The sequence below is a fragment of the Leptosomus discolor genome, chromosome Z, assembly GCF_034619465.1.
Source record: "Leptosomus discolor isolate bLepDis1 chromosome Z, bLepDis1.hap2, whole genome shotgun sequence".
In the NCBI taxonomy this organism is placed as follows: domain Eukaryota; kingdom Metazoa; phylum Chordata; class Aves; order Leptosomiformes; family Leptosomidae; genus Leptosomus; species Leptosomus discolor.
This window is the reverse complement of record NC_141419.1, coordinates 11,800,475-11,814,546: the sequence shown is the minus strand read 5'-3', so window position 1 is coordinate 11,814,546 and position 14,072 is coordinate 11,800,475. Positions and strand designations below refer to the sequence as shown.

At 39.0% G+C, this 14,072-nt stretch overlaps 1 protein-coding gene across 1 annotated transcript; it reads right to left on the bottom strand.

Annotated features, from left to right (window-relative positions):
- Positions 1-261: 261 nt before the first annotated feature.
- On the bottom strand, positions 262-12,719 carry CETN3 (centrin 3). The gene is made up of 5 exons (XM_086479462.1): positions 12,683-12,719; positions 9,784-9,919; positions 7,943-8,057; positions 5,131-5,322; positions 262-714 (listed from the first exon to the last, which is right to left on the bottom strand). Exons 1-5 carry the CDS (start codon positions 12,697-12,699, stop codon positions 671-673), a joined length of 504 nt encoding a protein of 167 aa, XP_086335588.1. The 5' UTR covers positions 12,700-12,719; the 3' UTR covers positions 262-670.
- Positions 12,720-14,072: the final 1,353 nt, after the last annotated feature.

The window sequence follows — 14,072 nt, the reverse complement described above, 5'->3', positions numbered from 1 at the left end:
AAAGCGGCTGGCTGACATCTGGATGATTTAAGCATATTTTTTACAGTTCATCATCATGCATAGTTGCCTGCCCTTTGCTATCACACAGGGATAACACAGAGTTAATAAATTACATCTTTGAGGATGCAAATGCTTGCTTATATAATGTTATCATTCATCTAGAACAGCAGAAGCACAGGCCTATGAATGGAAATAATTTTCCCTGAAGGATTTTACATTACAGTCCAGTTAAGATTAAACTACAAAAATAAGACTTTCAAGTAGCAATAGTAAAGAACATTTTATTAAAATGGAAGTTTGTCAAACCTTACGTATCAAAACTAAGGCCACAGCTAACGCTAACACAATGTCAACCTCAAAAGGCTGTTAACAGTATGATAGTTTAGAAATCTTATACAAAGCTCTTTTTACAAATGAGTACTTGAGCATTCTCAAATGCAGCATTACTTACTTGTTCTAAAATGATATATCACTTATTCTAGCGATAATATTCAATGATACAAAGCACTGAATTATCAGTGCATATAACCTGTCTTTAATTTGGTCCTGTGAGGAAAGTAATTTTCTGCATCACTCCAGCTACAGAAACAAATGGAAGTAGAAAACATTATAATGGAAGCTGCCAATGAGTCCTCCCTTTTGTGCTGAGTTAGTTTCTTTTCTTCTAATGCTAGATATCTCCAGTCATAATAGCAATGAACTCCTCTTGGTTGACTGTAGGAAAAAAAAAAAAAAAAAAAAAAAAAAAAAATCATTAGACAAACAGCAAACATCCATAAACCATAAAAAAAAAAAAGCATATCTTTATTATACTTTTTACTTAAAGGTTTCCCAGTTAGTACTCATTGTGTCTGATCCATTACTAACCAGGGTTTACAAGTTTGGATTTTTTGCTTCTAGAACAAGAGAGATTTTGCACTTTTTTTTTTCATGTAGAAGGAAAAGTCAAAATGCAAGCTTAATTATGCGGAATACTTAAGCTAGAATCTAGCTCACATATAACAAGCTATTATTTCTAATTGTGAAAATAAAAATGTTCTAAAAGTAAATCAAGATAGAAAAAAACACTGAGAAATGTATGTAAAAAAAGACTATGCAAATGTTTAATTTTTTTAGATTTATAAAAATGTTTAAAACGGTAGATAAATTTTATTAAATAAAGTGCTTCTCAGGGATCAATACTGCAGCTCCAGTTACAATCATATTCAGTTTTATTCTTAAAATCGTGATTCAGACATTTATGTCCAAACTGGCCCCCTCAAACCATGATATCCCTCTCTCTCTCTCTCTCAAACCTGTAACACTTGCCAAATAGAAAATTAATTTTAAGATCATTTACTAATGTTTCCATAAATCAGCTAGAATTAAAATGGACTTTTGACAAGCTTTTCCCCATCTGAACTTTCTTCATTCTTCAGTTATAATTAACAGAAATTCTACACGAATGTATTTGAAGAAATTAAGTCATAATAATAAATTAATTAGCAGTCATTAATTATTTTGCTGCGCTTATACCTGAGCTATTGACCTTACTCATATGTTAAAACAGAGCCACTGTAAAAGAGTTAACCAATGAACATGTTCACTCTGCAACTAATTACTGTAGTGGGGAATGATTAGAGTAAGTCAGTGCTATGGAAAAGACCAGGCACGTATGAAGAATTCTCCCTGACAATTATCCCAATTTGCCCAAGCTATTCCTAAACAAAGCACTGCAAAGTAAGAGCTACATTCACAGCTAGAAGAAAATTAAACAAATACATCTATGTTAAAGAAAAAAACCCACAAAACTGTATCTGCCCTGTTGCAACACACATCAAAAAATATGAAACAAGGAGAGTTTGTCTAGCTTAGGACCCTATACTTTGAAACGTCAGTCCATCGTATGGTTGCATCACGTTCCACTACACATACGCATCGTGTTGTCTGTATGGCTTTAAAAAGCATTTCCACAGCTTTGTCACAGTAATAGTACAATACAGCACAAATACAAACATCCTTCCCAAAATATTATCTGGTTTAAAACATCTTTGTTAAACAATACTGCAAACTGAAAATGCAGTATGATAATGAAAAACAAATTTTTTAATGTTCAGACAAACTGCAAGAGAAGCATAGTTACAATTCCTGGTAACCCAGTTAATCCTCCTCACACTTAGGATCTGTTCACAAGTTAAGCACAATGAAATCAGAAGCATCACAGTCTGTCCTAATCCGTCAGATTTCCCTCAATTCCATGACATAAATGATCGTAAAAGAACAAACTAATATCGCAGCTAATATGAAGAATATGCTGACCTGGACTCTGGAGAGTTAAAGGAGCATATTATTTCACTGGAGGTTGGGGTTTTTTCCTAATTTTGTGCCAAAATCTGAGACTAAGACCCAATACTGGATCGTGTTTCAACAAGATGACAAAAACCACATGAACTGACAACATGGAGTTTCTAAAAACAGTCATACTCCAAAACAGAAGTCATTCTCAAGACCAGGAATACAAAAATAAAGACTGTTTACATTTTTAAGGCAGGCAGAAATATGTCACAAATACTTGCTACAGAAACTTATGCACAGTATACCAGTAAAGCTCATCAGTCTTGCTGGAAACACAAGGGTTCAACACAACAGACCTTATTTCACTATGAGCAAAACAATCTCTCAAATGTAAGAAGAGTGTTAAACCACAAGTAGTATTATACCTGTATTTGATGTATCAATTAAAAATGCTACCAACTAACAGTTTTGGTTTGTTTTCTTTTCTTTTGGCAGGAAACGAAGGAGAATTAGATGACAGCAAGATTTTGCTACATGACCCAGATGTTTGAAGCTAAATGGAATAGTGATTCACAGGATTATTTACATTTAGAATGAAACTTAAAAAGCTAGAATCAGCGTCAGTTTTATTTAAAGAACAGAAAACACACAGAACCTTAAGGATAAACAGCACCATATACAAACATTATGCTGTCAATCTTCCATATTCAATCTCATGCCTGACTGCTCAAACAAAGAAAATGAATGGAGGAATGAATAAGAGGAAACTAAGCCACCTACTCTTAGCTGATCAATTTGAACTCAAAAATGTAGCACTAACCCAAAATAATTATGACTCAGTAACCTTCCTGGAAGGAGCTGATGGTCTACATTCAATTTGTAGTGACCAAATAGCCACATGACAAAAAAAAAAACAAACAAACAAACAAAAAAAACCAAACCAAACCAAAAAACCAAACCATCCTTGGTCCGTGATTCCAACATCTCAGCTGGCAGCTGCAGGAGAGCAGCACAGACAAAACATGCTTGCTGATGACTTCTACTCTTGCTCACCTCTACAGCTACATCATCAAAACAATCCAACAAAAATCTTAAAAAAAAAGAGTAAAGCTAGCAATGCAATGTCCTTACAACTCTTCCTTTCAAAAGTAAAACAAGCTTAAAATTAAAGAATCTACCTAAACTAGCAATCAATCCAATGGAGTGAGAAAATAGGCATCATTCCTCGCCTGCTATACAGCTACTGAAAAGGAAGTAAATAAGTCTATTGAGAATTCACAGCTGAAATCCTGTGTGTCACCGCACACAGACAGGTGCCTGAAAACAGGATTTGCAGCGTTCACTACACTGACCTGCTTCAATTATCCTACACTAAATACTGAGAAAAAACAAAATCTATTTTCTCAGGTTGCAGCTCCAAGAAAATCTGATGAGGCAGTGAGACAGTTCAGGGATCTAAGTAGCAAGAAAATTAACACTCAAAAACCTAAGTAAGTAATTTTCCCCCTTAAACATCTCACCTGTGGGATCAGATACTGCCAGTGCAAGAAATGGGTGGGAAGACGCAGCTGGGAGTATGGAGGAACACCAGAATTATGCAGTACGGATTTATTAACAAATCATGGCCTCAGACCATAGAAAGATATCAGAAAGGAACAGCTCTAAAAGGAAAGAAACCACACACTTTTCTCAACACTTACTTTAGTAACAACAGTGTCAACATTAACACTCTTCTGGCAGGTGAATCACTGACCTTTCACTATCTTTTGTCTCCAGGCTCCATATTTACACCACTACAAAAGAACAAAAGTTTCCACACCGCTGACCACGGCTAAATGTCCTGCTACTCCTCTAGAAAGGAAAGGGGTTGTTTCAGTACTTGAGCAATTGTATTCCCAAGTATGGAATAATATCTATCTCAAACAGCATAGAGTACAGGAGTGTCTGTCACAAGGCTGACAACACAACTTTTTTTTCACTAGTATTGAGAGTTCTGGGTCCAACAGATGTGGCGGCTCATAAGAAATACTACTGTGACTGGAAAAGTCGAACTGCTAGTGAAATCTCAGACATGAGTCACCATCCTGAAAGAAAAACCTCAGAAGTCGGTTTCAATGACTGTTAAACGTGTAGTGTTTATGTACATGGTTTCAACTGAGTGGTCCTTGAAATTCAGATAGACTAATAAGCATAGTATCAAATCGGATTTGTTAATTAATTCTTTATCTAGCTAATAAATCCCTTCTGCAGCTCCCTGTACAGACCTTGTCAATTGCCCAGAGCCATTTTCCACACTATGTTCTTCAGCACTCTCAGGTTCACAAGTACGTTAAAGACCCATCCAAGCTGATCCTGCACAAACGCAGGGTACATCCAGCGTGATTTATTAGCTTAATACCCCACATCTGACTGACACACTGAAATCACAACAGTGACACAACAGCACTTAAGAAATACTGTCTAGGCAATCAAAAGAGTTTCTCGTAACACTTTAATCTTTTTACTGATTTATAAGGAAATAAAAATGTGATGTAGGTACATGGAATCTTCCATGTACCAGTTCAATTACTTCCACCTCCAACCACACTTTCACCAATCTTTTAAAATAGACGTTGGTTGAGTAAGAGTTAGTGGTGAATCAACCTGAGAAATCAACTCAATTTTTAGTCTCCAAGATGTGTTTCCAGGACTAGTAGCTGACAAAAACAACAATTTCCATTATTTGTAAGGTAAATAAAGTTTGAGCTGAAAGTTATTTAGAAGGAAATCGAAGGAAACATTTTCACAACAAAACACATTTAAAAAGGGGAGAAAATTAAGAACAGACTATACGGGTTTTTGTTTACTAATACGTACTTTCTCCATCTCCATCCTTATCAAACTCTTCAATCATAGCCCGTAGTTCTTCATCAGACATATTTTCACCCAATTCTCTAGCAACCCGGCGCAGGTTCCTCAGACTTATTTTACCAGAGTCATCATCATCAAACAATTTGAATGCCTTGAGTATTTCTTCTTGTGGATCTCTGTCCAATATCCAGTCCGTCACTGTAAGAAGAATACCCAAGTTAGAACAAAAAATTCTGCAGGATAAACTAGAATGACCTTAGCAGACTGAGGCACTGTGAAGAAAACACACTTAAGATTTCACCTGTTCTTTCATTTTTATATATTTCACCTCAACATGCATATTTGTTTGGCTGTTATCTGATCTCTCTTTTTCATCTTCCTTTTCCCAAGCTGAGTTCCTCTTTGGGACATATCTGTTTCAGTGGAAAGCTACATGGCAATTTAAACACTGTCATGCTTTCAACACACTTTTTAATACGAATTAAAAGTATACACATGTTCCAAACTTACCTTTCAGAAAAAACATGGAGTCTGACAGAAGAAGACATGTGAATTTTTTTTATTTTACATTTTTTGATCAGAATTTTGGCTTGGAGAGAACACTGAAACACTAAGTGCTGAAGAACTTTCACATGGAACCTCTCTTAGATACAAAACCGCACTAACAACAAACAAACAAAAAACCCCTAAGCCCAGGGGTTATGAAAAGGACACTGCTATGAACTACAAGATGTTAACTCTGAATGGATTAATCAGTCTTTATTATTCCTTTTATCATAACCATTTGTCAGTTTCTTTAACAGAAAAGACAAATTTGCCACATAAAATATTTTTCTAGTAATTATTTCAGACCAACCAACCGTAATGTATCTTCACATCTTTGTACCTGCTAGGCTTATATCACAGGGCTTGCTATTTATGACTTTCATCAAGCCATTAAAAACACATCAACCCCGTTTGTGCATAGAGAACCACTTAGCATCTGCTGCTGTCTGCAGATGAAATGTCTGCTCTGGCTTAGCAAACCTGACAGGAAAAAATTAGATTCAAGCTCATATAAGCTCACTACAGCAATGAAGCTACATGTCTACATAAATCCCCCAGATTTATACTAAATATTTTCATTTAAAACAACTATGCTGCATGACAGTATTACACCATTTGAAAAATTCTGCCTTTTGTGGCAAAAAGACAATTGCAACGTTAGCTGAAGAACAATAAAATGCTACGTCTCCAAATACTATAGGTAACAGGGCCGTACAAAACAAGGCAAAACATAATTGCATCTTTATACATTTCAGATGGGCCATTCCTGCATTTAAAACCCTAAATAACATTGTTATGAAGAAGTGATGAGTCAAGAATTGCTTAGCTATATTCAGCAGCTCTTCACAATTAAAGCTTCTATAACCTATTTTCTCTAACTCCCTGATACAAGTAGTATCATGTTTCATTCTGTGTCAAGGTCATACTGCATCAAATATGATTCCAGTTCTGAGGCAGGTTCGATTATCTTCCAAGTATATACTGTGCTTTCTACAAGATTTTCCTCGCTTTTCACTGCACTTACTGGCTGCTCATATTGATAGCCATCGCAGAATGAGGAAACAATGAATGACTGAACACAAGGAATTAAAAAATAATTACACAGTAATTACAGTACATTCAATTATATAATATTAGAGCATAATGATGAAATTATAGTAGTATTATTATTACTATTATCAATATTAAATCAATACTCTCACTTTTTTTTTTAATTTATTTTTAAAAAATTAAATCAGGGCTGATCACATACATTTCCCCACAGGCTTTATTTTTAGTTCTTTTCTGACTTACAATTTGCTCTAACCTGGAATACATCTACAAAAATACTACCTGTCAATAACAACAAATCCTAACCTGTTAAGTCATTAAAATTTGCCAGGTTTCAATCAGTAACTGTTCTGCTAAATTAAGCAGATTGTTTTCACAGCCAAAAGCAAATACACAGGTACTACACTGGATTGGTTGTTTGTTGGGTTGGTTTTGTTTTTTTCCAGAAAATTTACAGGAATCTAAAACCTTGAACACATGGACTGGAATAATGAAACAGAGATATAAAGCCATAGATGGAGAAATCTCACACAGCTTATTTTTTTCAGTAAATATAAATTGTACGCAAAAGTATAAATTATGTGTAACAACCAAGAAATCTTCAAAGAGACTTAAACTCTGATCTTTAAAAATTCTGCACATCACTACGTCCTCAAAGTATGTCCTACTGTCCATCACACAATCTTCAGATGAAAGAAACACCCTAATGAAATTCTACTGTATTTATCAACAGTTGAAAATCCTTGAAGTACAACATTTAGCATCTGCTTCAATTTCTCTAATCTTTGTTCATATATATGAAGTCTATATCCAGTTTACAGTTTGTCTGTGAATACATTCCTTCCCGTGAAACTCAGTGCCAAATACTTTTTCCACAGCAGGAAGGAGAATGTTACAAAATCCATAAACGAGACAAGAATATCTACATTTTAAGATAGCATTTATTCCTTTGTCAAAGTTTGAAAAAGGTTAGGACTGCGCATACTCTATTTCCTTTTATACTGTAGCTATCATTCATCTCTACACATCAAACTGAGTATTCACAATGCACAAATTTATTTTCCTCCTCTATTGACTTCTATTAAGAAAAAAATTAAATCAAATCTCCTACTTCTATTTCTTAATAGTGGTACATAACTGAAAAGTACACAAAGTACTGTTTCCAAATTGTAGTCACTACTATAGGCTAAATTTCTCTAAAGGTACACAATCAAATACATACCAACTTCATTAAAATCTTCAAAGGTGATCTTGCCTGTCGATTCTCGATCATAATCTTTAAGTATTTTCAGTACATCAGCTTTTTTCACATCAAAACCCAAGGCTCTCATTGCCACCTTTTGGAACAAAACGGAAGTGCAACCATATATAAAGATTAAAATACGAATTTAACACATTTGTTTTTATTTTCGGTAATTACCTTCTTGCCCAAGAGAGAAGGTGCATATCTGTGATTTAGCAACAATAATAAATAAAATTAATAAAAGGAAAAAAGCTTTGGGTCTAAAAATCAGCTGAAACTACTATTAGCAAATGGAACATCTACTTACAGTGAAAAAAATAACCTTTGAGTTTTCAGGGATTTTACAGACTGGACCAAATGCTTCTTAGGACAAGTAGATTTATTACCCTTGTTCCCAAAACATTTCAAGTACTGACCCTTTTCCAAAGATAAAACTGAAAAATCATTCTTCAAATTATTGTTCTTCAGTATTCATACTAAGGGTTCACGGGTTTACAAGTACTCTTACAAGTAACTTTACTGCTTTTCCAGTGAACTTTATGAACCAGCCTATTTTTTATTTTTCCATTAGGTTAGAAGTACACATCTAGTTTCCAATTTCAACGGTGATGGCAATTTCTCAGCACACACTACCTTGACTTCCTCCAGAAGTGGAAAACCACAATCCTGTTGGATGTAGCCATTCAAAAAATCTATGCTATATGATGATTTTGTAGAGGAGAAAGTTCTTTTCTTTATTTATTTCTGTTCTTCCATAGTACTATCTTCATGGCCACAATATTTAATTAGATAGCTAAGAAACAGCTCTGCAAGTAATCCTAACAGCGGGGAACTGAAAGCATACCATAGCTGGAAAAAGTATATTAACAGCCCCAAAACAGTCCCCATTACTACCCCCCTCACTTGGCTTCCAGCGAAGATATTAATGCTTTAACTCTGAAATAAAGAGAAGGGAATCACTATACCCAAGACATTCCTTAACAGCAATTAAAGTAAAAATAACACTTCCTTTTTTCCCTCCACTCTTTGAGTTACTTATTAGAGCCACAACGTGAAGCCAGCAAGTTGGGTGAGGTATTCCTTTCCAAAAGAATCTCACCCAATACATGACAGAAACATCGGCCTCTCCAAAGCCACTTTTTGTTCTTGATGCAGTATAATTAGAGTAAAAATTCATAAAAGATTTAAAGAAACTTTAATAAACTTCACGTACTACTAAACGACTTCCAGACGGGAGGATTCACTAGGAAAGGCTGCCATCCTAACCTCCGTATGCCAACAGCTATCAACAGGAGAAGCCTTCATTGGGAAGGGGTAGCTACTGAGCCTCCCACATGCACAGCAATTAGCATACCTCATTCCTACAACCCACAGCAAGTGGGTCAGCTCTGGCTTGTAGTAAATAGTTTTACAAATTTGATTTAAGTCTTTTACCTCAGCATCTGAAACCTGTGGATTTTGACACCACCAAGCTTTAGCTCATTCAGTGCCTTTAAAAAGAATCAAACAGCTTTTCAAGAGCTTTTCCCACTTTGTCATCTGTCCAAGCTAAACCCTGGGGAGCATTCGAACCAGCGTTACGCAGGATGCTACAGCAGTTCTGTTACTATGTCAAGTATACAGTGTGGGAAGAAAAGCTCATTCTTACACCATTGTAGTATTTCCTCCTTTTTTTTTTTTAAATATCCTCACTCCTTTAGCCCCACAAGAGATCTTGAACACAGAGTATTTTTTAAAGATACAGCCAAAATCTTAAAAACTCTACAAGAAACAGATGTATACCATCTGCCATAAAATTGTTTAAATGAAAAAACTTTTACCTTTAATTCATGGTAATTTATTGCTCTATCTTTGTCTGTATCAAACAACTCAAAGGCATCTTTAATTTCTTGCTTCTGTTCCTCAGTCAGTTCTCTTCTTTTCTTCTTTTTAGTTTTGTCTACTGAAAGCTCATTCCTATATAAGAAAGAAATCAAATGTAATTGATTTCTACTGGGAAGATACCACGGTAGATAACATTTTCCACCGATAAGAAACTCACCATAATTGCACAGATCACTGCCTTCTCTACTCAATCTTTTCCCAGCTTCTTCCAGTTTAAAATAACACTTGAAACTTTGCGAAAGCTGAACAACACCTCCACTCCCTCACCCAAAATAAAATCAGCACAGGCCTGTTGGTTAATAAATAACAGCAACCAACAGAAAAAAAAAGGGTAGAAAAACTACCATTCAAAAAGAATATTTGAGGTTACAAACTAGAGTAGCAGCTGAACCAATATAACTCCTGAAAACACTTTATTTCTAAGCTGTAGCTTACAAGAAAGAATTTTGAGTCACGACAGGCTGCTGGAGTCTTAACTAGGCCAGACAACTGGGCTGTCTGGCTGCTAAAGTGGGCATTAGGTGCCACAAATCGGCTTTGTTGCCAGTAACAGTTCATAGACAAATGGCCTATACAGATTTATTTTTTTTAAATCCTTTAAATCACACATACGCCATCGTTCTAAAGACTTTTTGCTCTGTTTTGGTAAATACAAGAAAGAGAAACAAGCCTCACAAATCAATAAATGTTGCTTAAAGATAGCCGTCTTTTCCTTGGCTAGTCTACAAATAAGATTAAATTTTCAGGTAACTAGCACAAAGTACATGACTCATATATGTGGAAAAACAGTTGATAAAACTGAAAAGGATGGCACTGATAAAAGATATGTGGACCAAGCTAGTAAAGGGTAAATTTTGCTGTAACTGTGCTTTATTCACACCAATGAGATTTACTGCTGTATCCAAAGTAATTGCTTGGAAGGTGTCCATTTCAGAGCAAGAACTCTAAAAAAATAAAAATAGTAGATTTGAGGTAAGAGGTGGTTATCAACTAAGGTTGTTACAGTACTCAAGGTACACCCCTGAAAGGAGCGTGCAAGCTCAGCAGCATACTGTGGCTGTGATGAGCATGGCTACTTGCAGCAGCAAATCCCCGCCATTCTGTCATCATGAGCCACATCAGATGCACTGTGTCCAGTTGTGGACACCCCAGTACAAGACATGCAGAAATAATGGATAAAGCCTAAGGCAGACTACCACGCCTGGTGGCAGGAACACATGGTGCATGAGAAGCTGAGGGAGCCAGGTTTGTCTAGACTATGGTGAGTGGGACAGAGGGACTAGGTGGGGAAGGGCTGAGGAGAGGGGATCTAAGTGCTGTCCTTCACTATCTAGAGTGTTTTTACACAGAAGCAGTTGTCCTCAGAGGAGCACAGTGAAAGGACAAGAGACAACAACTACAAAACACAAGAGGAGAAACTGCAGCCGGATCTAAGGGGAAACATTTTCCCAGCACAAGTGTCTATGTGCTGGAACAGTTGCACTGGGAGACTGAGGAGCCTCCATCGTCACAAATTTTTGGCACCTAACTGGAAAAAGTACACAGCAACCTCATTCAGTTTTGAGCAAGACCTCATCTGAGCAGGAATCTGGACTAGATGACTTCCAGAAGTCCTTTCTAACCAAAATTATTGTGTAATTTAGGTTATGCTCTCAGGAAAAGGCTTTTTACACTCATTTGTTTATTTGCATCAGGGACAAAATGCGTGCTCTGTCACCTGCTGTAAAATGCAAAAAAATTACTGATGAGTGAACATAAACCGTTTTTCAAGGACATTTATTTTCCAAGTCTCCTGCAATGGAGCTGCTTTTTTTTTCTCCTTTGTTAAGGACTTGCTAATTTTAATCAAAATTAAAGATTAAACACACAGCTGGGATTTACCTTTCAACAACCACTGAAGCTACACTAGCTAAAAATTCCAAATACAGGCAAGAAAAGTTGGAAGCTGCACAAGCTAGACCACAGAGAGTGACAAGTCCTTAGCAACTGGGACAGTGTGACTTCACACAGGCTTTGGATTACTATAGCTTCTGGAAGGACTAAAATAACTCTGAGCTGGCTAAATAATTAGGACTGGGAGAGCAGCTCTGATCCAGAGAACTCGCATTTGTGATGACGAAATCCACTTAGAAGTCTGAAAGCAGATTAACGCCTAGCTCCTCTGGAAAGAAGGATCTGGCTACTCAAGTGTTTATTTAGTGTTTAGCATAAAATATTTTTTTCCAAAGACGGAGCAGTGTTTAAATGTAAGTAGTTTAGTGCCACTTCTTTTACAACCACTTTTATCATAGTTCTCAGACTAGAAAATTAAGGATCATATACGCCATATATTAATTATGCATGAAAACAAAGATTTGCCAGGTATAGAATTCATAAGCCAGGCCCCTTTATAGAACAGCTACTAAATCTGAACAAAAAGAAAAAATTAAAAAAACAACAAACAAAACCCAACAACCTAACTTAAAGCCTATTAAAAGACTTTTTCAAGGTGCACTACCTCGGACAATCCAAAGGCGAACCTCTCAAAGTCAAACCACCCCCTACCCTCCACGAACAGACGGCTGCGGGGCCTGATCCGCGGCCCCCCGCCCACCACTCCCTCCGGAGGCAGCAGGCAGAAGCGGCCGGAGGCTGCGGATGACCTTCACCGGCGCACGCCAGCGCCCAGGCCCCGCCGCCGCCCACCTCACCCCGCTCTCCACCAAGATGTCTCCCGGCCACCCCCCCACGAGGGGACACCGAGGCCCTGAGGGCCGCGCCCGCGGCCGCCCCAGCAGAGCCACCCCCCGCCAGCGCTCCGGGACCCGAAAGGGAAACCGCCCAGCTCGTACCGACCTCAGAGCCAAGCTCATGCTGCTGCTGCTGCCGCCGACCGCCGCCGCAGCGGGGCGGGCAGGGCCGCACCGGACCGCGCCGCCTTCGCCTCTGCACAGCCCCGCCGCGATCCCCTTCCCCTTGGAAACGCGGCGAGACGCTGGCGCCCGCCAACCCGCGCCCTCCTCGCCACGCTACGGCCGCTTGATTGGGCGCTGGCGGAGATCTTCCCGCCTCCGAGCGTGCAGAGCTCGCTTATTGGTTGAAGCGATGCCACTCAAGGAGGAAGGGCGGGGTTGTAACTGCCATTGTGGCCGCGGTTACCCAGAATGCCGCGCGGTGCCGGCGGGTTATGGCGGCGGCCTAGCTTGCTCCTAGCGCTGCTCCCGGGGCCGCCCAGGAGCGGGTGTGCTGCCTCTGCTCGCCCCTTGCTAGGCTGGGCGTGCTGGGCTGTGGCAGAAAGCTCCCAGCGTCGCCAGACCCTGCCCGCGTTCTCCTCCTCCTCGGTTGCCGGCGCCGGGTGCGGCGGCGCCATCTTCAGTGCGAAAGCTCGGCGGGTTGTGCAGGAGCGCTGTGAGGCGGAGCTCCCGCCGTGCTGGGTCGGGAAACGGGCGGTGGCTGCCCGGCGGCAGCTGTCGGCAGGAGTGGGTGGTGGCGGGGCCTTGGAGAAATGGCTTTGTCTCTTGCAGACTGAGGATTGCTGGTGGCGGTGTGGTCTGGGAGCTCTGCGTCAGAGCTCGGAAACCTGAGGGGAGGTGGGGTTCATAGGCCTGTGCTTGGTATATATGTGTGCACACGATATTCAGAGTTTATGGGAGTGTTTCTGCCAGGCCTTTGTGATGTCTGCTGACTGTCTTCCTAAAAATTTTGGGTGGAAGTAATCTATTACGTGAAGACTGAAGATATTAATATACAGCTCCAGTTGTTACTGCTGTTAATACTTCTGTGTTTTGCAAATCAGTGAATCAGCCAATGTTCTTACCTATGAGATGCGTTTCTCATCTCATAGGTAAGAAAGTGCCAACTTGGAAAAAGCACTGCCTCAATGTTCTGGCCTGTGGCATGATAGGTGTTCCTTGTGCCTTGCCATTTGGGATGCCCTGAGCAGACAGGGTTGCTCTACAACCAGAGCTGAAACAGCATAATCCAGTGTTACTAACTGGACCGTATGGATGTCCATATCTTTCCTAATACTGTGTTAAGCAGGCTGGGTATATTCACTTAAAAAGACTCAGGCAGTGAAAAATGTTTTCAGGCACTTCATTCCTGCTCCCGTCAGGACTGACAGCATGTCTTGAATGTGTTTTATGTCTGCAGACACATAGTTTTCTAGTAATAAATCAGTAACAGGTTTTCTCCAAGTACACACTGTTGGAGCTGGAGAGCTGGATTCAGTAGGTATGCTCGAGAC

Bases quoted from the DNA above. Each gene is read 5' to 3' on its own strand.
- CETN3 (XM_086479462.1), bottom strand. The intron at 8,058-9,783 runs GTAAAAGTTTTT...TTGTTCCAAAAG, and splicing joins TAAATTACCATGAATTAAAG to GTGGCAATGAGAGCCTTGGG. The intron at 5,323-7,942 runs GTATGTATTTGA...TTCTTCTTACAG, and splicing joins TGAAGATTTTAATGAAGTTG to TGACGGACTGGATATTGGAC.